At 40.1% G+C, this 23904-nt stretch overlaps 1 protein-coding gene across 1 annotated transcript; it reads left to right on the forward strand.

Annotated features, from left to right (window-relative positions):
• The first annotated feature begins 1570 nt into the window (after positions 1-1570).
• On the forward strand, positions 1571-11453 carry MRPL15 (mitochondrial ribosomal protein L15). Its single transcript, XM_043979095.1, has 5 exons — positions 1571-1778; positions 2944-3098; positions 3912-4077; positions 8587-8710; positions 10518-11453. The coding sequence occupies exons 1-5, from the start codon at positions 1662-1664 to the stop codon at positions 10853-10855; spliced, it is 900 nt and encodes a 299-aa protein (XP_043835030.1). The 5' UTR covers positions 1571-1661; the 3' UTR covers positions 10856-11453.
• Positions 11454-23904: the final 12451 nt, after the last annotated feature.

The following is a 23904-nucleotide window of genomic DNA, read 5'->3' on the forward strand; positions in this document are numbered from 1 at the left end:
TAGTTAAGAAAAAAACCTATAAAATTAACTATGTATTAAACAGGTAAATATTTAACTAATTAAACAGGTTAAGTGACTTAAAATATTTCATACTTTAATTTTGGCATCACTGTCACCAATAATGCCAAAATAAGATGGATTTCCAGAAAAACTTCAGTTTTGAAAGCAGGATTTGGAGCTGAAGGACCAGCATTAAAATTGCAGCTTTAACAGAACAACCTGGGGCAAATCACAGCTCTCCAAGCTCAATTTCCTCATTCTAAGGTCCTCTCGAAGTTCCTTTCCAGCTTAGATCCTGATTGGAGAATGGAAACAGAAAGTTGCTTTCCCTTATTAGGAGACTTAAAATCTAAAGTAGATACCCTGGAGAAAGACACGACTTTGTAACAGGTCCAGAAGTGATGAAATAAACGCAATATTTACAGAAGAGTTGGAATGGTTCTCTGTACAGTGGTAAAGAGGGGAAAAGTCAGGGGACAGAAAGACAAAGAGATTGATATAATCCCCCCGGGTCCTCGCTATTTGCCTGGTTGGTGAAAGAAATGAGAGGACCTTGCAACACAGGGTTACTTGGTCGCTAGTAAAGAATTAAGATTAGAAGACCGGACGGAGTTCAACAAATTAAACTCAATTGAATAAACATTTATTAAGCATCTACAAAGCGCCAGACACAGTGTTAAGCCCTGGGGGTGCAAAAGAGGCAGGACAATCCATGTCCTCAGGGAGTTCACAATCCAATGGGAAAAGACAACATGTAAAGAAATACAAGCAAAGCAAGCTATCTTCAGGATAGATCATTAAATTATTAATTAAATTATAATTGAATAATTACAAGGAGAAAAGCCCAGAAATTGAGAGGAGTTGGGGAAGGGTGACAGTTTAAAAAAAGGATTTTAGTTGGGTCTTAATGGAAGCTTGGTAAGTCAGTAATAAGATGACATTCCAAGAATGGGGAGCAGCCAGAGTAAATGGCGGGAGCCGAGAGATGGGGTGCCCTGTTCAGGAAGAGCCAGGAGGCCACTGGATTCAAGAATACTCGTCAGGGTGTAAGGTGTAAGAAGTCTGGAAGGGTAAGAGGGGGGATGTGTTATGAAGGGTTTGGATGACAGAGCATTTTGTTATGGGGGAAATGGGATACGGGAATTTTATATTTGCTCCTTGGGGCAAATATAAAAGCCCCTGGAGGTCACTGAGCAGAGGGGGTGACATGATCCGACCTGTGCTTTAGGAAAATCACTTTAGCGGCTTAATGGAGGATGGAGGAGACCCAGGGTGAACAGACCCACCAAGCAGGCTATCGTCACAGCCCATGCCAGGGGTGAAGAGGGCTCACACTACAGATCCGAGGTCCCGGGACGTCTCTTCTCTTTAGGGAAGGTCCCGGACGCCGCCCCTACGACGACGTGTTCCAATCTGCCCTTGACTTCTTGGGGACTGCACTGCAAGAACCACCGCGGCAGCCTCGTGACTAAAAAAAAAAAAAAAAAAAAAAAAAAAAAAAAGAAAAGTTTTGCGACAGAGGACTCAGAGAAGATCATTTTGCGACAGAGGTGGGGCCTCGGCCGTAAACCGGCAGGGCCTGCTCCGCTCACGTGGGGAAGGGACCACAGCACCTTCTATTCTCGCCCTTGGAGGCGTTTGGCTGCGGGCGGCGAACGGCCATGGCGGGGCCGGTGTGCGGTGGCGGCGGAGGTGGCGCCAAGGCCCTGGACCTTCTGCGCTCTCTGCCGCGTGTCAGCCTGGCCAACCTGAAGCCCAACCCTGGCTCCAAGAGACCGGTAAATGGCAGCCAAAGGAAAACAGAAATAACCCTTGCGACCTGCCCTTCCCCCATCTCCGGGGGTAGTGGGGAGAAGGGAGGGAATTAGGGTTGAAATCCTGCCCCCTTCCTGGCGTCTGCTGCTCCGGTTCGCACCGAGGTTCTTGTGTTAAGCATGACAGAATACCCTCCCCTCCACCCCCTCCATATGATGCTTTTGCACAGATGAGATAAATGGCTTGACTGCTGCAGACTAGCAGAAGCATTTGCTCTCATGTTCAGAATTGTTTCGAAGATAAGGAGTGGCATCGGAGCTTCTCTTCCTTTTCCTTGCTTGACCTAGATAGATGCAGTCAGCACCTTATTTTTATTTCGGACCTCTAATTAGACTGAGGGTAAAAAACACTCTACCTTTGCAGTTTAGGTTCTGCAGCTTCTGCATTTTATAGGCTTTAGCTTCCTGGGGTCACTGAGAGGTTACGTCTTGTCTAGAATGACCGGAGGCTCTCACTACTCTGCTTTTTCTTGTATTGGACCGTCTTGTCAGTAAGAATTGCATTGAGACCAACTTTGTTGCGTTCACCCAAATACCCTTTATAGTTTGACACAAAAAGCCGCTACCTGGTAATTTACACAAAGTATCAGTGACAAGTAAATTTTTAAACGAAATGACAGGACTTAAACTTTAAGCAGTAATCTTCAATATGAGTTCTAAAAAAATATGAATGCATTAGAACTGCTCCCCATTCCTGGAATGTTCTCCCTCCTCGGTTCTTATTACTGACTTCCCTAGCTTCCATTAAGACCCAACTAAACAGGATAATAGGAAATACAGTTGTCAAGTTATTTTAATAGCATATTAAAGGATTTACTTTTCTCTGTTTGATACAGATTTGATATTCAACCTAAGAGCTTATTTGATTTCTAGTTTTCAGTTCACATTCTTAACTCTTTTATCCTTGAGCCTTGCTTTTGAACAGTACAAATTTAATAGCTGGATTGTAGAAGTTTAGCCAATTTTGAGTGTTGGGTTTTTGTATGTGGGAGGAGGGAGTAACAAAATGGAAGAAAATGACTGCAGATTTGCACCTCTGCAACTTACAGTCTGAGAAAATTAAATTATAAACATGATGAAAATACACCTTTTCAGAAATTATGTTACTGAATTGACACTTGCTTTCTAGGAAAGACAAAGAAGAGGTCGGAGAAGAGGTAGAAAATGTGGCAGAGGACATAAAGGAGAAAGACAGAGAGGAACCAGGCCTCGATTAGGGTTTGAGGGAGGTCAAACTCCGTTTTATCTTCGTATCCCAAAGTATGGATTTAATGAAGGACACAGGTAAGTTGTGCTTATTGCATATGTATGCATGTATATATACATACACACATAAAACTAATTCATCATGAATTAACATGATATGATTGAGTCATTTTCAGTTCCCAAGATGTTCAGAAGAATGGTAAATATGCTACTGATAACATCATCCAGTTTTTGTATTAGAGTGAGACCTGGTTTGGCCTTCGATGATTGATTAATCAGATAAAGTAACTACACTGTAGTTTACCGGAATCTTTTCCTCTTTCTTAAATGTAAATTAATAGAGTTAATATTCTAAAAGACAATTTTTTTGCATGTGAAATGAGCCATCTTTCTCTGGCAAACTACTGATATTTTATTACATTGTAGAAATTTATAATGTAGTATTAAATGTTTGATTAAAATACCTAAGTTGGTGGTTGTTGTGTCCAACTCTTTGTAACCCCATTTGGAGTCTTCTTGGCAGAGATAATGCAGGGTTTTACCATTTTCTTCTCCAGCTCATTTTACAGCTGAGGTACTGAGGCAAACAGTGTTAAGTGACTTATTCAGGGTCACACAGCTAGTAACTGAGGCTGGATTTGAACTCAGGTCCTCCTGACTCCAGGCCACTCTGTCCACTTCAGCACCTAGTTGACCCTAAAATACCTAAATCAGTCTGTAAATTAAAAAAGGTATCAGAACTTAACAGTTGTTTGTTTGATTGGGAGTGGGCACAACAAGGGAGAAAGAGCCAGGTAGTGGTTTCCATTTAAAGTACTGGCTTAAGAAAAAAATAAGGTACTGCCTTCACCAATATAACTTTGACCCAGTTTTCAACCTTTTGTTTTTTAGCTTTAGGCGTCAATACCATCCTTTGAGTCTTAATAGGCTACAGTACCTGATCGATTTAGGTCGAGTAGATCCTACCCAACCTATTGATTTAACCCAGCTTGTCAATGGAAGAGGCGTGACTATTCAGCCATTTAAAAGGGATTATGGTGTACAATTGGTGGAGGAGGTATGTATGAAATGTATCTTGCTGTAGAAGTTCTCTTCAATTCAACTCACGTGTATTAAGGTCCTGCATTGAACCTAGAGCTGAGGATACAAAGACAAACAAATAAGCAAACCCTGGAAGTCCCTGCCCTCAAGGCACGTGCATAAACATGAAACCAATATTGTGTCTCTTGATGGTTAGCATTCTGCATGTATATATTTTACATGTATATTTTAGAGAGAACCTATGCTTTAATTGGTATCCTCATTTCTGGTGAGAAAATAACCAATGCAGATCTGCAACTGTTCTGCGTCTTAGTCTTAGTAAATTGCCTGGGACCTTGAGAGATGAAGTAACTGCTCAGTACCACCCAGCCAGAATGCAGTCAGCAAGCATTTATTGAGAAGTTCCTATGCCAGGCACTGTGCTGGGAAATAAAGAAAGGCAGAAATATCCCCCTGCCTTCTAAGAGTTCACGTTCTATTGACATCAAAAATCTATACAGTATAAATGGGGAGAAAGTTCTAGTACCTACCTCATAAGGTTAATGTAAAGATAAAATGAAATCAAAATGGTAAAGAGCTTCTCACAGGCTTGGCACGGAGTGGAGGGCTATAGAAATGTTAGCTGTTATTGTTGTTACTATTGTTAGTGATGGGAGAGTAGGGGTGGGGACAGCACTGAGAAAGGCCTCCTGCTTCAGAATATAGAGAGCAAAGGGGAGAAAGAACATCCTAGACAGGGGGACAACTATGGAAAAGCAGAGGCAGAATTTGAACCTAAATTTTTCTAATGCCCTGTTACCTTTCTTTATGTGCCCATCTGTGTGTGTGTGTATCTGTCGATATACACACATGATTTTTTTTTTTGGGGGGGTGAGGCAATTGGGGTTAAGTGACTTGCCCAGGGTCACACAGCTAGTGTTAAATGTCTGAGGCCAGATTCGAACTCAGGTATTCCGGAATCCAGGGCCGATGCTCTATCCACTGCGCCATCTAGCTGCCCCCCTCCACGTGATTTTATTATGAACCTAAGCAACTTTTGCCTTCAAAAGAACTAATGAATATTATCTTTTGAATTATATAGTTATTTTAAAAATCTAAAATTCTAATTCACTTTATTTTTTTGTTTTGTTTTGGTTTTGGGGGGGTAATTGGGGTTAAGTGACTTGTCCAGGGTCACACAGCTAGTAAGTGTTAAGTGTCTGAGGCTGGATTTGAACTCAGGTACTCCTGACTCCAGGGCCGGTGCTCTATCCACTGGGCCACCTAGCTGCCCCCTTTTCCTACTTTGAATAGTGAAACTATAGACTTTTTTTACAATTTTTTTTCCTTTTGGGTTATTTCCTTAGGGATATATTCCTTATGGAGAAATTACTGGGTCAGAGTATAAATAATTTTTTAGTTCATAGAATCAATCAAACCTTAGAGATTATCAAGCCCAACCCTCTTATTTTAGAGATGAAGAAACTGAGACCCAGAGAGGGTAAGTGACTTGTCTAGTGTCACACAGTTAGTAAATATTAGAGGTAGGATTTGAACCCATGTCTTCCTTATTCCAAATAGAGTGCTCTAGCCATGACCCCATTTTACACTGTCACCAGCAGTATATAATTTTCCTGAGATTTCTCTCAACTTTGGTTGTTAATAGTTATATTAAAAGGAGGCATTCTTTTCCCTGAAAGTCCTGCTCTGATGCTTGATAGTGGTATGGAAGTGACATGGAACATAAGCTCTGGTAGCTTCTATTAAACTGGAAAGTCCTTGAGTATCTGACCATGTAGCTGTTGGACTATTTGTCTTCCCTCCAAAAACTAGCCCAGTTAGGTTCAAAGCAGCTCATCTTCTGAAGGTGAATCTCCTAGGGTCAAGGATGATACCTCAACAACTAAGGTAAAAAGAGGTCATGATCTGGATGAGGGAAGATTACACCCACACCTGTTAAATCACAGGGTCTTTGATGTGTAATGGTGCCATTTAATTGCCAGAAATGTTGTACTTTTTTTTTTTTGCTTGCTATATTTGCTGTTTCTTTGTATGTAAGTTGTATTTAGGGAGGTTAAAGAGGCTTATATATAGATAAGAGTTCTGGGACTTGATAGAAAGATCTGGTCAAACTGCCTAATTTCTAGCAGTGACTTATCTACAAAATCACAGATGTGATCTGATGGTCATTTTCTATTAGTGTAAATTGTGTATATCCTTTGACCATTTATCCAATGGTTATTCATCTTTATTTTCAAATACAAACAGGTTGTGTGGATGTAACTTAGTTGAAAAAAATGTTTATGAAAATGATGCAGATGAAATTTTTACAAATCATCCTATCTTAATTGTACTAATGAAGTTTTTTATGTAAAGAAGTATACTGTGAAGCTAATAAGCACCCTATAATTTACCTTTTATCTACCTTCACATTTCCACATACCAAGTTTACTTAAATAGTGGATGGCAAGTAGTGTCCACTAGAGGGAACCGTGTATTCATGTTAAACTAAAAGTATTTCCAGCTTTCTTTGGAAAAATGAGTTTCAGGAATGTATAAGTACCAGAATTAAGGGTTGTGGAAAGAGAGCATAAAAGACAATTGGGGATGGGGGTGAGGGGTGGGAGGAAAGCCCTTTAATTTAAAATCTCTCCTCAAGAGGATTAAGATGAATTCTCTCTCTCTCTAACATGGCAGTATCTTATCAATTTTAAAGTGCCCCTCCCCCCAATTCTTTTAATGTATTAGTTTGGGAACAATTAAACACTCTTACCTTCTAATGTAACATCTATGATAGTCATTACTAACTTACTACACTTAAGGCCTTTCATAGTGTAGTCACACTGTAATTGAAAGGCAGCTTGATATGGTGATTCAAACCGTGTTTAAATCATCTGTAACTTACTACTTGGATGATATTGGCTCTCTGTCTCTACTTCCTCATGTGTAAAATGTAGGGCCTAGACTGAGACTTTGGTCAGTGACCAAAATTGAATTTGGAGTGGTATATTCTCCTTTTTCTTGAAATTAAATCCTTTCATCTTCTGGCTATTCATACTTTCATCTCATCATTTGGAACTGCTGATTCTGTTCCTCCAGCATTTGGCAAAATGAAGAAAGGTTACAATCACTTCCTGTTAAAATGCCTCTTAATAAAAGGATAGGTCAGATTGGAATTTGGGGAAAGCAAACTGTGTAGTAGCCCTAGATGTAGATAAAGAATGAGAAGTGATAGTGATAATGATAAAATAAGGGACTAAATAAGATGAAACCAGCCCTTGGTCCCATCTTATTTCTGGATACTCAGTTCACAACTTTTGCCTCATCTTTGACTCTTCTTCTCCCTCATCCAGCCATTTGCCAAGTGCTAACTATCCTATTTCTACAGTATATCTCCTATTTCCATAGCGTATCCCCCATCTCACATCTCTCATCTTTTACCCTTTCTCATGACCATAGTTCAGTCCCTCATCACCTTTTACCTAGTCCACTATAATAGTCCTCTCATTGCTCTCCTTGTTCCCATTTTCCCTTTCCAATTTACCCTGTGTACTAATTGGTCTTCAAAGTGGTCACAAGGCTGGGCCCCAAGAGATATGTGTGATCAACAAGTTGGAAAGTAGGAAGATGCATTTCAATCTCTTCTCCCCTTCATAGCCTATTATAGGATTTGTCTTCAGTACAACCACACCATCCCTTATCTTTCTAGCTCCATCTCTATGTGAGGTCCCAGACACCTCCCCAAGGGCCCCATCCCCCATTCCTCCCCCCCCCCCCCTGCCAGGAGTTAGGTCTTTAGTGCAGTTAGAATCTAATCCCAACCAGGGTGCCCACAGTAGCAACTTTGAATGCACCATTGGGAAAATTCTCTCTCTTCAGTCTTACCTCTGGCTCCCAAACCCACCCTTATTCCATTATACTTACCTATTATACTTGTTAAAACAACCATCCTTCTAGTCATCCAAGCTCATAACCTTGTCATCATCCTCAACTCTTTGCTCTCCATTCATTTGCCAAATCTTGAAATTCCGTATCTCATATTTGTCTGCTTCTCTCCATTCACTTCCCTAGTTCAGACCCTCATCACCTCTGGCCTAGCCTGATTGCTCTCCTCTCTCACGTCTCCTCTTTCTAAAACATCTTCTGAACAGCTGCCAAAGTGATTTTCCTGAGGTAAAGATTCGACCACGTCTCTCCCTTACTCTCTTTGACTCCAGGATCAAATACAGTCCTTCTCTTTCTTCTAGGTTCATCTCAGATTCTTTTAGAAAAGCGTTTCTTGATTTGTAACCTCTGAATAAAGTAGGTGCTTAATAAATACTGAATTAATAGATTTACAGGAAAATTACTTTAAATTGTCTGGAATGGGAATTGCTAGTGTGAGTTTCCTCTTTAAAATTGTAGTGGTTTTAGTAATAAACTGCACTTAAGCAGAAAAAAACAGTGTGGTGTAGTCAATTTCTACCCTTGCCCTCAATCCCCGCCCCCCAGGTCTAAGTATTTTATGATTATCTGTGATAATTGATATTTTTTAAATTCACAACAGGGTGCTGATATCTTTAAGGCTAAAATTAATATTGAAGTACAAATGGCTTCAGAGCTAGCCATAGCTGCAATCGAAAGAAATGGTGGTGTTATTACTACAGCATTTTATGATCCAAGAAGCCTGGGTAAGTTTCATCTGTCATTTTCTTACTCTTCCCTTCATAATAGATGCCCAGTGCCATATGTCACATGTCTCTTTAAATCCTAAACATAGGGGCAGCTAGGTGGCACAGTGGATAAAGCACTGGCCCTGGATTCAGGAGGACCTGAGTTCAAATCCAGTCTCAGACACTTGACTAGCTGTGTGACCCTGGACAAGTCACTTAACCCTCATTGGGGCCCCCCCCCCCAAAATCCTAAACATAAGAAGCTGGTACTGGTTTACTTGGATTTGTAACATGGGAAGAACAGCGTATTACATTCTATTGTGGGGAAAATACATGTACATAGATAAGTCAATATAAAATACATACAAAGTAATTTCAGGAAAAAGGACACACTAACAATTGGGCAGATTAGATAAGGCCACAAATAGGAGGTATCATTTGACATGAACCTTGAAGGGAACTAGATATTCAGTGCCCTTTGTTTGATTTGTTTTAATAGTTGTCTCCTTCCTTGTTGTTCAGTTGTTTCAGTCATGTCTGACTCTGTGAGCAGAGATATTGGTTTCTCATTTCCTTCTCCAGCTCCTTTTACAAATGAGGAACTGAGGCAAACAGAGTTAAGGGATTTGCCCAGGGTTACATGGCTAATGAGTATATGAGGCCAGATTTGAGCTCCAGAAGATGAGCCTTCCTGACTCCAGGCCCAGTGTTCTGTGCACTGTAATGTCATCTGCCTGCCTTAGGTGTCTCTTTTCTAGGTATCTAGTTGTTCGCCATTATTTCCCAGTCAGTCAGCTTGTTTTAAGGTGAATAGATTTGCTTTGATTATTATAAAAATATGTAAATTCCCACAATTTTTCCAGTTAGGCTTCTAAACTAAAGATTACTGAGGAGATTAAGGCTTTTGTTTGTTCTTTCACAATAAACCTACAACTCTTCCAGACCTCTTATTTCTTACAGCATTTATTATACTAGACTTTTCAGGGTATAACCGAAGTCATATAACATTTTCAGCTCTGCCTCTTCTTATTACCTTGTTGATCTTGAGCAAATCACTTAACATCTTTTGGCTTGGTTTTCCCTACCCTGAAAAGAGAAGGGATTGGACCTGTTGACATTAGAAGTCCATTTTCAATCCTTGGTCCCAGGCTAATGATGACTAAATAAGACTCAAATTACATGAAAATAATATCTGCTCCTTTTTGTTAAAAAAATTTTTTTTTTAAGTGAGGCAATTGGGGTTAAGCGACTTGCCCAGGGTCACACAGCTAGTAAGTATTAAGTGTCTGAGGCCGGATTTGAACTCAGGTACTCCTGACTCCAGGGCCGGTGCTCTATCCACTGCGCCATCTAGCTGCCCCTTGTTTTAAAATTTTAATTTTACAGATAAGTGTTGTTCAATTAACAAACATTTATCTTCCTTCCCTTCCCCCCCTCCAAAAAAAACAAAAACAAAAACCTTTAACAAATATAGCTAGTCATGGGGAAAAAATTTCCGGGGCGGCCATGTCCAAAGTTGTATGTTTCATTTCACATATTGAGTCCATCACCTCTCTGTAAGGAGGTGGATAAACTCACCCCTTTTAAAAATCCTTTTTCATTTGCTGCATAGTGTGCATTTAAATATTAATGTTTAGTGTTGGTCTTTGAAAGGTTACCCAGCTACGTATGCTTACTTGAGGTAAGTATTAAACAGAAGTATTGTCAGTGCTAAATTTATTCTTAATTTTCTTGACATTGAAAGATGAATTAAAGAAAATCTGTAGCTTATAAAAGAAGCTAGTGATCTACATAGCTAATATTTATGTCTCCATTTAAAAAATAGAGATTCTCTGCAAACCTGTTCCATTTTTTCTTCGTGGAAAACCTATTCCCAAGAGAATGCTCCCACCAGAAGAATTGGTGCCATACTACACTGATGCTAGGAACCGTGGCTACCTGGCAGATCCAGCCCAGTTTCCTGAAGCAAGACTTGAGCTAGCCAAGAAATATGGTTATATTTTACCTGATATCACTAAGGATGAACTCTTCAAAATGCTTAGTACTCGAAAGGATCCAAGGCAGATTTTCTTTGGTCTTGCTCCAGGTTGGGTAGTAAATATGGCCGAAAAGAAAATCCTGAAGCCCACAGATGAAAACCTCCTTAAATACTATAGCTCATAAATTTTAAGCTTAGAGGAAAAAATAGTCTTAGGAATACTAGAAAAATGATTCTAGAATGCTCACAGTTTGTTGTTTCATTTTCCTGTTTCACCAGACTTTAAAATATTCGGGGCTGGGTTTTGGCATAATGCATTTTTCCTTTTTTTTTTTAAGATTAAATCAAAATAAAATATCTATGAAAAACTATATTGGACAAAACTTAAGTCTGTGCGACATGATGAAACATACACAAGCCTTCTTTTGCAGAATAGACTTTGGAGATCAGACATGTATCCTGGATGCTTTTAAACAGTCAGAAGAAATTATTTAGTCACGAATTTTCTCGCATGCCTTATTTTGTCCTTTTCACCCCTGCATATCAGTGTGTGTATATGTCAAGTGTCATTGACCCATAGGTTGATTTAGCAGAGGTTCAAGCACTTGAAAGGCAAATAAGCCTCTGTTAGATGTCTCTGAGAGAAATTTCAGCTCTAGCAACTGAAGGTCAAAATTTGAGATTTTGTTTAGAAAAATTCAGATCATTGTACTGAGTTGATATTCACTAGTATGCACAGTATTTATCGAAATAGTTTTTTTGTTTTGTTTTGTTTTGTTTTTTTGTGCAGGGCAATGGGGGTTAAGTGACTTGCCCAGGGTCACACAGCTAGTAAGTGTCAAGTGTCTGAGGCCGGATTTGAACTCAGGTCCTCCTGAATCCAGGGCCGGTGCTTTTATCCACTGTGCCACCTAGCCGCCCCCTGAAATAGTTTTAATGGATTATTTCTCTTATTGACCATATACCTTTTCACTGCTGATTATAGCACACATTTTAAGTGACAGACCAAACAAACAGTAAATGTGGAGACAGTGCAGAATTATTGAATTTTTTGTTCATTATACTGTCCAGGGTTTAAAAATGACAACATTCTTAAGATGTAACTACACACTCATCTGGTAAACTCTTCTAATATAAGGAGGATTTTGTGAACCCTAGTTTACAAATTTAAAAAAGCTGAAATAAGTTGATGGTACAATGCCTTCCCTTGGGGGGCGGATATAAACTTTTCTAAAGTTCCATTCTTGGGGTACTTAGTGGTTCCTTTATTTTTTTTAATACCCTCTTTTCTCAACATTCTGATTGGCCCTTTGACTCAAAAATTTTATACTTGTAATTTTAAGCCATTAGCCCTTAGGGTCAATACAAATTAGGCATCATTTTAAAAGAATTGACTTAAGCTGAGAAAAAAACATTTGATTTTACATTATTTGCACAGAAATGAACTTCCCTATTACATCCTGATTCTTTAATACAGTATAAAACCTTAAACTGCAAGAGATACCTTTTAATTCTTTGAAAAGCAGACTACTTACTACATCCAATTTGGTTATTTACTATCTTACCTTATTGTGTTGTTACAGGTTTCTCTTTTTTATGAATCAATTGACAATTGTATTTTCTGGGGGTTCTCCCAACAGGAAAGGTTTTTAGTAGGAAGTAAAGAAGGAAGTTAGTCACCTAAATGAAGACCAAAACAAAAGTGTTTATGCCATGTAACAAACTTAGAATGTACACTCTGGATCTCCTATTGGATACAGAATGACAAGTTAGTCTGAGTAATAGTGATTTTTTAAAAATTGTAACCAAATGGATGAACATACTTTGTTGTGGTTGACTTAAGAGGCCTACAGGTGAAAGGGAAACCCGAATAGAATGACAACCCAAAGAATGAAAACAGGAAACAGATGTCTGGTAATGTCTGGTGATGGGGTAGCATTTATTCACTGAATGTGGGTTTAGTCACCAGACAGCTGTATCCTGATCTTAATGTTATAATACTGCAGAGATCACCAAGCCAAAACAGCCACGTTCCACAAAATCCGGCTATTCTCTTTTACAAAGGTAATCCTTAGATCACTTTACCTCACTGGGACACTTCAGGGTACTTGAGTTACACACAGTTGGTTTGTTTCCCAAGGTTTTTTCCCCTGGTTTACAGGTGCAACATTTCTACATTATTCTGTCTATGAGCAGAAAGGATAATAGGGAGACATAAAGGATTTCCTGTTGGTTAATTTATCTTATTAGTCATGCAAGTGCCCTGGCAACCTGAGAATCAAAGCACAAGGAAGTTATCTGCAAACTTTCTTCATTCTGGAGTCAAATCTGTATGTAGTTGCCTTTCACCTCCGCAGCATTTTTCAATGCAAATAGGCTGTTTGTGTCTGTGACCTGGAACTAATGTTAAGAATGCTCGCTCATGAAAGTGTTTTTTTCTAAAGACTCCTTAGAGAAATAATTACTTTGGATTTCCTGTTGTTAGGGTTTTTGGTGTTTTTTTTTTTAATGTTACTATGTAGTCTATAGAAAATGAAATGGCCCTGCCATAACAGGAAAAATACTTGTCAGATAACAACAGGGTAAAACAGCTTAATTTCTGCCAGAGTGTTGTCAGAGAAGATTTTGTTTTTCATTGGTGTCAATTATTATTGAAAAACCCAGGAAAGCTGTGTGTTTGAGTGACATCCTGAATTGTTAATTTAATTTTTTTTTTAGTCAGCATTCACATTGTAAAATAATGCTAAGATCTCCTGAGGCTGTGAAGAAAAGATATTTTAAAATCTGTTATTTTCCAACACGACTTGCTAAGATCTTAAGTATTATAGAGGCAGCATGGTTGAAAAGCATCACATTAGTTTAGTTTGTTATTTTGCAACTTTTTCTGAATCCGCTTTTCTGTTTTGGTATACCTTTAATTCTTAAGATATTTTTCCATGTTTTAAATCTAAATGGGGGAAGGGGGCAGCTAGGTAGCACAGTGGATAAAGGACCAGCCCTGGATTCAGGAGGACCTGAGTTCAAATCCAGCCTCAGACACTTGACACTTACTAGCCGTGTGACCCTGGGCAAGTTACTTAACCCTCATTGCCTATCTATATATAGATAGATAGGCATCCTTTCAATTTCTACCCATTGTTCTTCTCCATGGGAATAAAAGTTTAATATAAATTAAACTGACTTTCTAGTTCTGTTCTCTCCATCCCAGGAAGACAAATATTCTTTTTTATATGACAGCCTTTCAAATACTTGAACACTATATTTTCCCTCGAAAGTCTTCTGCAGGCTGAACATCTTTAATTCCTTTAGCTGATCTTCATGTTGCATGACCTCTAAGCCCTTCAACTGAGTTACCCTTCTCTGGTAACACTAAAAATTATAAAGCTTCCTAAAATATGGCAATTGGAATTGAACATCACATTCCAGGTATGGTCTGACCAAGGCAAAGTATAGCCAAACAATCACCACTCTAGTCCTCAGCATTAAATCTCTCTTTCCATTGTATTAGGTTTTACATTGTATTAGCCTTACATTGTATTAGGTTTCTTGGTAACCACTGTGTTGATTCATTCATTGATTTTTCAACACACTAAAACTCTTCCAGAGATTTTTCTTAATGTTCTATTGGCTAGCCCTGCCTTGTCTTTCCTATCTGGTACTTTAAAAGCTGATTTTTTTTAGCTCAAGTGGGAAACTTTATACTTAACCTTTAAAATTTTTTATCTTATTTAGCCCAATGTTCTCTCCTGTTCTCTCCTTTTTGAATTCTGACTCTGTCATCCAGTATGTTAGCTATTGCTGCCAGCTTCATGTTATCTGCAAATCGACAAGCAATTGACAAGGAGGTGGGTGGCATGCTTCATTGCCAGTCATCTGGAGTTGTGGTTGGTCATTGCTTTGATCAGAGTTCTTACATTATTTGAAGGTTTCATTGATTTTTTTTATACCACAGACATTTCTAGATATATTTCCTCTTCCACCCTACTTCCTTTTAATAAAGAAAAATGATTAAGCAAAATTAAACCAATCTATCCACTATATCTGATAATGTAGGCAACATTCTGCCCTTGTAGTATCTTCCATTTCTGCTGGAAGTAGGGGGTTATGTCTTATTAACTATTCACTGGAACCATTATTGGTTTTTCAGTTGTTTAGGGTTAAGGTTCCTTTTAGGGTACAATTAATTTACATGACTGTAGCAATTTGTAATATTTTTTTGGTTCTGCCTATTTCATTATGAAACAGTTCACACAAATCTCATCTATCTCAGTTCTTCATATATTATAATTTCTTACTCACATTCATCTTATTAATAAGCTGCTACTTACTCTATCTTTTCACAATTATGGGCACCTACTGTTTCCAGTTCTTTGCTACCACAAAGGGCTGTTATGAATGTTTTGGTAGCTGTTGGGCTTTTCTGATTTTTAAATAATGGGATCATGGGGTCAAATGATGTTTTATAACCTGTTCTTGATGTAATCACTTATTAAATTATTTATTTGCAATTATTTAGTTAATTATTAATTCATTACCATGTGCTAGGTAGGCATTGCAGTAAGTGCTAGGAGTACATAGAAAGGCAAATAATAACAACAAAACCCCAGCTCTTTCCCTCAAAGAGCTCCCATTTTAATAGAGGAAACTATAAATAACTACAATAAAGATAGAGAGGGTAGATGAATATAATCTGAAAAGGGAAGGGACTAGCAGTGGGGTGGATTGGGAAAGGACTTCAGCAAACGACTGGGTCTTGAAGGAATCCAGGGTACCTAAGAGGCGGCCCATTCCAGGCATTGAGGACAGCCAACATAAAAACGTGTGACATTGTGTGACGTTTAAAATCTAATGTGTGGGGGCAGCTAGGTGCTGCAGTGGATAGAGCACCGGCCCTGGAGTCGGAGGACCTGAGTTCAAATCCGACCTCAGACACTTAACACTAGCTGTGTGACCCTGGGCAAGTCACTGAACCCCACTTGCCTCATCAAAAAAAAAAAATCTAATGTGTGGTCACCTTTTTTCTGCCTCCAGTGTGGGGGGAAAACCAGCTAGGGTTTACTTATAAGTTAGAAGTTTTTGGCATTAAGTATTTATTAAAGAGTAAAGAGAGAACACCTGGATCAGAAAACCAAGAAAAAGCCTATATATCTTATAGGAGAGATAAGGGTTCAAACTGGCCTCCTCCTTCTCCCCAGTCCTCCACTACAAGGATGTTCAGGAACTGAACTGAGAGAGGAAACAGCTCTTCCTCTTCCTGCCTCCCTCCCCCAGAAGAGGCCGTCTTTCAAACTGATTGGTCAGCTTTGGTCACCCAAATCCCTTGGTTCACTGGACTTGAGGGTAGTCTCTTTGTTGAGTTCAAAGTCCTTAGCTTCTGAGAACAATACCCTATTGAGAACCAACCAGGTGTGGTTTTGATTTAATTAACTTTAAGTAGGTTAATCAGCAAAGTCGATCACTCTCAGTCTAACTTAATTCAGAGGCCCTCAGGTTGGGACCTTTGGGCATTGGCAAAAAGCCCATTATATCTTACATTCATTTGAGCTTCAAGAAGGCCAGCATAGTTGGATTGTAGAATACACAGAGGAGACTTGATTGAGTGTCGGAAGACAGGAAAGGTAAGAAGGGGCCAGGTTATGAAGAAGCCAAGCAGGTTATGAAGAAGCCAAGATAAGAGGGGGTTCCTGGAACTCATTAGAGGTCAAAGGAGGAAAGATCAGGGAATATATGTAGCATATACCTCCCCTTTAGAAAAAAAAAATCTTGCCTGAAGAGCAGAAGACGGATAGTAGTGGAGAGTGACTTGAGGCATAGGGAGGAAGACCATTTAGAAGGTTATTGTGGACCAAATGAAAAGTGATTAGGGCTTGAATCAGGGTTGTAGCTGCTCTTCAACTTCTCTTTTGTGGGGCAATGAGGGTTAAGTGACTTGCCCAGGGTCATACAGCTAGTAAGTGTCAAGTGTTTGAGGCCAGATTTGAACTCAGGTCCTCCTGAATCCAGGGCCAGTGCTTTATCCACCGTGCCACCTAGCTGCCCTATAACTTCTCTTTTGAAGAGGACCAATGACATCACAGATTGAGGTCTTGCCTTGTGCATGAATTAGCTTTAAGTGAGGCAAATTTGTGCAAAGTCTTCATTACTCTTTCTTCCAGAATCATTGAAGTCCAGTGGCAGGACAAAAGTCAAGATGACTAGGGGTGGACCTGGATTCTTTTTTTTTTTTTTTTGCAGAGCAATAAGGGTTGTGACTTGCCCAGGGTCACACAGCTAGTAAGTGTCAAGTGTCTGAGACCAGATTTGAACTCAGGTCCTCCTGAATCCAGGGCTGGTGCCTTATCCACTTCACCACCTAGCTGCCCCAGGATTCATTCTTTAATCTTGTTGTCTTCAATGTCTGACCAAGCTCTAAGCACTCCACAGCACCTGTTTCAGCTGCCTTCATAGCCATTGGGACAAATTGAGAGAAAGAGACACCCAAGAGATACTGTGAATACTGTGAACAAAATTTGGTAATTTATTTGATATTTAGAATCAGTGTGAGTGAGAAGTTGAGAATGACACCAGAGTTGTGAACCTCAGTGAGTGGGAGAAAGGTGTTGCCTTTGATAGTAGTAAGGAAGTTCAGAAGGGGAGGAAGAATTCAGAAGGGGTGAATGTAGCTTAGGAGGGAGACCAGGGCAAGATTCATAGATCTAGGAATCATGTGCAAAGAGATGGTCATTGAACCCATTGGGAGCCAATGAGATCACCAAGTGAGAAAGTATAAAAAAGTATGAAAAGAGAAGGGAGCCCAGAACAGAAGTTTCAGGGTTAACTTCACAACTTTATTACATTTCTTAATTACCACATCTACCACACTTTGGTAGGCTCTTATTATTACTACACCTGGATTACAATGGCTTCCTGATTGATCTCCCTACCTAGGTCCAATCCATCCTCCACTCTGTTGCCTAAATGATCTTCCTAAAGTGTAGGCCTGATAGTCATCCTTCTACTCAGTAAACTCCAGTGGCTCCCTATCACCTCCAAGATCAAATAGAAAATTCTCTCTTTGTCGTTTAAAGTCCTTCACAACCTTGTCCCTTCCCATCTTTCCAGTCTTCTGACATTTTACTGTCCTGCATGTACTTTGCATAAGGCAGCTACATGTTGCAGTGGATAGAGTGCTGGGCCTGGAGACAGAAAAGAAGTCATCTACTTGAGTTCAAATCTGGCCTCAGATACTTCTTAGGTGTGCGATACTGACCAAGTCACTTAAACCCATTTGTCTCAGTTTCCTCATCTGTAAAATGAACTGGAGAAGGAAATGGTAAATCACTTCAGTATCCTTGCCAAGAAGACCCTAAATGGAATTGTTAAGAGCTAAAACTCTAGCTATTCTGTCTAAAATATCTAATGAGTGGTTGCCAATAAATTATAAGCTTTAGCAAGAGTAAGGCTTTTTAGCATTTATTAAGGAGAATAAGAATTTGGTAAAGAGAGAAGAAAAGGCCTAGATTCCTATCTATTAAAGGGAGAATGCATTTCTAGCTCCCTTCTCCACCATCGTCCTCAGGAAAAAAGAGCGAGACAGAGTGCCCGGCTCCCCCTTCTTCCTCCCACAAACAAACATCACTTCCTGACGCCAAAGAAAAGCCTCATGGCCTTGCCCTCAAAGACCTTCCTTTCATGGTGGAGTCATTCCAATCGTTACAGAATCATGGAGAGTCAGACATGACTGAACAATAACAAATGTACTTTACATTTCCTCAACACTCACCTTCTTGCTGTTCCTTGAACGTGTCATTCCATCGTTGCACTTGGTGCCTTTTTAAACAAGTTATATATTTCATTAGACCAAAGAAAGAAAGGAGGAAGGGAGGGAAGGAAGGAAGAAATGGGAAAAATCAGCAAACCTGATCAATACATTAAAAAAAAACAACACCCAAATACATATAATGAATCACATTTATGTATCTCTCACCTCTGCAAAAGAGTAGATTACTTATCTCTTCTTTGAGGCCATGCTTGTTGTTTGTAATTTCGCAACATTCACTTTTTTAAAAATTTGTAATATTTTATTTTTTTCCCGTTACATGTAAAGATAGTTCTCAACTTTTGTTTATACAAACTTTCCAATTTCAGATTTTTTCTCCCTCCCTCCCCTCCCTCCCCCCTTCCCTAGACAGCAGGTAATCTTATGTAGGTTATATATATATATATATATATACACACATACACACATAATAACATTAAACATATTTCTGCATTAGTCATGTTATAAGAGAAAAATCAGAGCAATGACGAAAAACCTCAAAATAGAAAAACAACAGCTCCAAAGACAAAAGAAATAGTATGGTTCATTCAGCATCTATACTCTACAATTCAACATTCACTTTTGTTGATTGTTTGTGATTCTATTTAGAATGTTGTAACCATTGTGTTATAGAAATATTTTTGATGACTAGGCCTAATTTGGGGGGCTAATCTGACTGGAGGACTAATTCTGGGACTGTTGACTATTTGGCTACCTGACTGCTGTTAATTTAATGTGGGCCGTTTATAAAGTTCCACCACACTGCTCCACTCCCAAATTGATAAGCAAAAGATTAAGAAGCCTCTTAACTAAATAATCAAAGCAGAGTTTATTTATGAGATACTATTTAAAATTAAGAATACAGGGAAATAAAATGTACAACCTGACTGCATTGCGGTGCATCTCTTTCCATTGTGTCTCTTTCCCACCTGCTGCACCTGGACCTTCTTTAATACAATAAGGGCCTTAGCCGCCTCTTGCCTTAGGGCACTCAGGTCCTTTATTCTAACTCCGAGCCCCTTTCACTTTGTAAATCCCCCTGCTTCTAACTTTCCTCTCCTTACTGCCACCGCTGAACCCCTGTGTTTCTCTCTCACCGACCTTCTATCTGTCTGATCCGTCAGTCTGCCTTTCGGCCTCTCTTTTCTCTGCTCCTAGTCCTTCTCATCTTCTGCATCCTTGTAGCCCCCTGTCTGTCTGTTTGTCTTCTCCAACCTTTGCTGTCTTGTCAGCCACTCCTCCTTCTAACCGCCAGGTCTCTCTCTCTCTCTCTCTCTCTCTCTCTCTCTCTATTTTTTTCTTATCTCCACTCAAATCTCGGGGAGTTTTGCACCCACACACCAAGCTAATCTGCCAGCTAGGGCTGTGGCTGGTGGGGGGGCGGGGTGCACTTGAGCCTCACATGCCTCAGCACAGGCTATGCCAGAGCCCAGTATCTCTCAGATACCTCCACTCAGGTTGAGGGGAGCTGGGGACTTCCCCCCCCCCCCCATCTGTCTAACCTGGTGTCTTGTACAGCCCACGGGACTTTTTGGCTCAGCTGAAGCAGAGGGGGAGGGGCACCAGCCCCTCCCACACAGAAAAGACCCTGAGGGCCTAAGGCTTTCTAATCTCAGCCTAAAGGTAGGGTCCCCAAATCAAAATAAATTTCCACAGTGTATATTGTTTTCTTGATTCTTACTTCACTCTGCATCTGTGGGGACCAATTTTTAAATGGGGAGTGCTAAGCGGCTCGCTGAAATATTGGGGCAAGGAAGGAGACTGCCAGCCTCCCTCAAAACAGAACAAGATTTATTTTAACAAGAACAAACTTAAAAAAAAAAAACACAAACAGGATCAGTAGGATCAAGGGAAAGGAAATAAAATGGGGAAAGGGAAATTATAATACCTGAAAAAATACCACCACCCAGGAATCAGCTGAAAATATGCAGCAGAATGCCTATCGCTTTCCAGCTTCCACCTAGAATGCCCAATTCTCCTCCCCCAAACCTAGAAACACCCCACACAGCCCCAGCCAATGGGATGGCCACTTTGACAGTCACATGACTGCCCTCACTAGGCTTCCAATCATTATAATTTTGCCAGGCCCATGTAGGCGTCGGTGCCAGAGCCCTGGCAACGGCTACAACCAGTGGGTGGAGCACCTTGCGGTTTGTGGAGCCCCAGGCCAGTGCGCACCGAGGCATAAAAACCTCAAATAATAATTAATTCTTTACACATAAGTTCATGTGGATTTTTCCATGTTTCTCTGTATTAATTATTTGTTATCTCTTACAGAAAGATAGTATTCCATTACATTCATTTTCTACAATTTGTTTATGTTTCCCAAATGATGTACATCCACTTTGTTTCTGATTTTTTACTATCACAAAAAAATGATGCTCTAATTTTGGTGTATGTGAGGACTTTCTTATCAGTTAAGTTCTTTATATTGCAGTTAAAGCCCTTTATTTTATGATAAATATGAGAAAGAAAAGATGTAAATTTTCAGAAAGAAGTAGACTTGGTACATAAGATAATATGCATATAGAAAATTTTAGGTTTTAAAACAATACTTGGCCTAAAAGTCAACCATTTCTTCTCCAAAATCTACACAATAACTTCCCAGTAGACAAAGCTGACCCACCAACATTGAAAAATGATATAGCTTATTGCTCAATCTGAAAAAAAAAATGAAGTAACTAACAACAGAGAATCAATGTGCTCTGCATTGCTATTACATAAAAGTTTCAGATATAATATTAAAGTTCTTATAGGACTTTCAGTGGGGACTTTTTTATTTACAAAGTCTTTCTCCTTTCATCACTCATCATGTGCATAGTTGTGTACTTTCTCTTGATAGGATGATTAATATGTAGGCAGCGGGGCAGCTAGGTGGCTCAGTGGATAGAGCACTGGCCCTGGATTCAGGAGGACCTGAGTTCAAATCCGACCTCAGATGCTTGACACTTACTAACTGTGTGACCCTGGGCAAGTCACTTAACCCCAAATGCGTCACCAAAAAAAAAGAAAGAAAGAAAAAATATGTAGGCAGCAAAGAGGAGAGCAGATCCACTAAGTTAATTTATCAATTTTTTGCAACTTAACCTAGGTGTATTCCATGTGTATCCCTTCAAATGACTTAGGATAGAGCTTTCAATGCATTTGCCTAGGGAGGCATGAGACCCACTTAGTGGGGGCAGGAGTGACTAAAATTATTGGGTATTTTCATGTACAGCTCTCTCCTAATTACATCTACTTTCCCCCCTAGTGAAAACAAAGTTCAGATCAAACTCAGCAAAGTGATACTAAGGTGGAAAATTTTTTCCAATTAATAATCAGGCCACATTATTCATCCTTATTTTTCAAAGAAGATCAATGACATCACTAGGTAATATCATGATTTGCGTGTGAATTGGATTTCAGTGAGGCAAAGTTGCACAAAGTCGTCAGCTTCACTCTCTTAGTCACCCAAGTCCAGTGTCAATACAAAAGTTAAGGTGATCAGTGATGGACTAGGATGAAGTGGATGACCTTGGCATCTTGGATATCTGACCAAGCTCTAAGCACTCCACAACACCTTCTTCAGTGGCCTTCATGGCTGTTGGAACAAATCGTTCTATCTGCTCATTCCACTGGGGGGAAGTCTTCACATGCTTGGGGTAGACATCCTCCTAACTCACTGATGGGTTTGAAGCTGTAGGTTACCCTCAACCTGGTTCAGCTCATCTGAAGAGGTAGTTTTACCAGGGTTTGGCTGCTGGGGATGATACAGCTTCTTGGAGACAGGGCAAATCCACAAAAACAGAGGCATTCATTGACCTTCTTCTTCTTCTTCTTCTTCTTCTTCTTCTTCTTCTTCTTCTTCTTCTTCTTCTTTTTTCTTCTTCTTCTTTCTTCTTCTTCTTCTTCTTCTTCGACTTACCCAGGGTCACAAGCTAGTAAGTGTCAAGTGTTTCAGGCCAGATTTGAACTCAGGCCCTCCTGAATCCAGGGCCAGTGCTTTATCCACTGTGCTGTGGAAATTTATTTTGATTTGGGGACCCTGCCTTTGGGCTGAGATTAAAAAGCCTTAGGCCCTCAGGGGTTTTTTCTGTTTAAGAGGGGCTGGTACCCCTCCCCTCCGCTTCAGCTGAGCCAAAAAGCACCATGGGCTTTACAGGATGCCAGGTCAGACGGCTGAGGGAAAAAGCCCCAGCTCTCTATGCTCTGAGGGGGAGCTGCCCTGGAGACCCCAGGCTTGTCCTGCCAGGCCCTAGCATAGCCGTGTTGAGGTCCCAGGCATGCAGCAGGGGGTATGGGCCCCTCGAGCACCGCTGGGCACAGCTCTAGTGCAGCTGGTGGATTAGCTTGGTATGTGCAGGGGCGCAGGGAGCCCGAGGTTTGAGGGGAGAGAAGGAACATATATACAGGGGAGAAGACAGTGAAGGGAGAGGCTGGAGGAATAAGAAAGGGAGAAGGAGATGATACAGAGACGCTAGAGACCCCAGGGGATTAGCAACAGAGGTGAGGACGCTAAAGGGCTTTTCAAGGGGGTCAATAAAGTGAAGGAGTAAGGGGCTTTTCAGGGGTTCATCGCTATGGTAGTGAGAGAAGTTAAAGAGTGAAGCAGGGGGCTTTTCAAGGGGAGATGCTAGAAGAAGGCTGGTTGGTACGGAGACGCTAAGAAAGTTGAGGGTGTGGCAAAGCATAAGCACAAGTGGCAGCAGCAGAGAGACGCACTGGAAAGCACTCAGGTTGTACTATTTTCCTGTATTCCTAATTTTAAATTGTATCTCATAAATAAACCCTCTGCTGTTAAATTGGAAGAGGCTGTTTGTTTATCAATTTAGGAGCAGTGTGGAGAAATTTTTAAAAAGCCTTAACAGATTGGCTCAGAAAATTAATAGCAGTCAGATAGCCAGCCAGTCAAAAATCCCCAAATTAGTCCTCCAGTAAGATTAGGCCCCCCCCCAAATTAGTTAAAATATGTTTACAGTGCCACCTAGCTGCCCCCCATTCATTGACTTCTAGGCAAGTTCTATGGACCTGTAGCTATAACAATACTTGGACAGCTGTAATGATGCTTTGGACAGAGTCGAGATTTGAACTCTGGTTCTCTGGATCTGGAATCAGAATTCCCAGTTTTAAATCCTGACTTAATGCTTTTATGACCTTGGGCAGGTCACTTAACCTTCTTAAGTCTCAGCCTTATTTTCTGTAAAATGACAGGATTAGACTAGATGATCATTAATAGTCCTTCCAAATCTAAATCTTGTGATCTTATGATTCACCCTGAATGAGGAGCCCATAGTCAGGTATATTAATAAGTCTCAGCTGTATTCTGAGAGGGAAAATGTCTCATAGATTTTGTTCCTTGAAATGTTCCTGCTTATGCTTCTCAGAATTATCATCTTGTTGTTGTTTTAATGATAGGCTTGTACCAAATTAATTATACTTATTGCCTTTTGAATAGAC

Source organism: Dromiciops gliroides, chromosome 1 (assembly GCF_019393635.1).
Source record: "Dromiciops gliroides isolate mDroGli1 chromosome 1, mDroGli1.pri, whole genome shotgun sequence".
In the NCBI taxonomy this organism is placed as follows: Eukaryota; Metazoa; Chordata; class Mammalia; order Microbiotheria; family Microbiotheriidae; genus Dromiciops; species Dromiciops gliroides.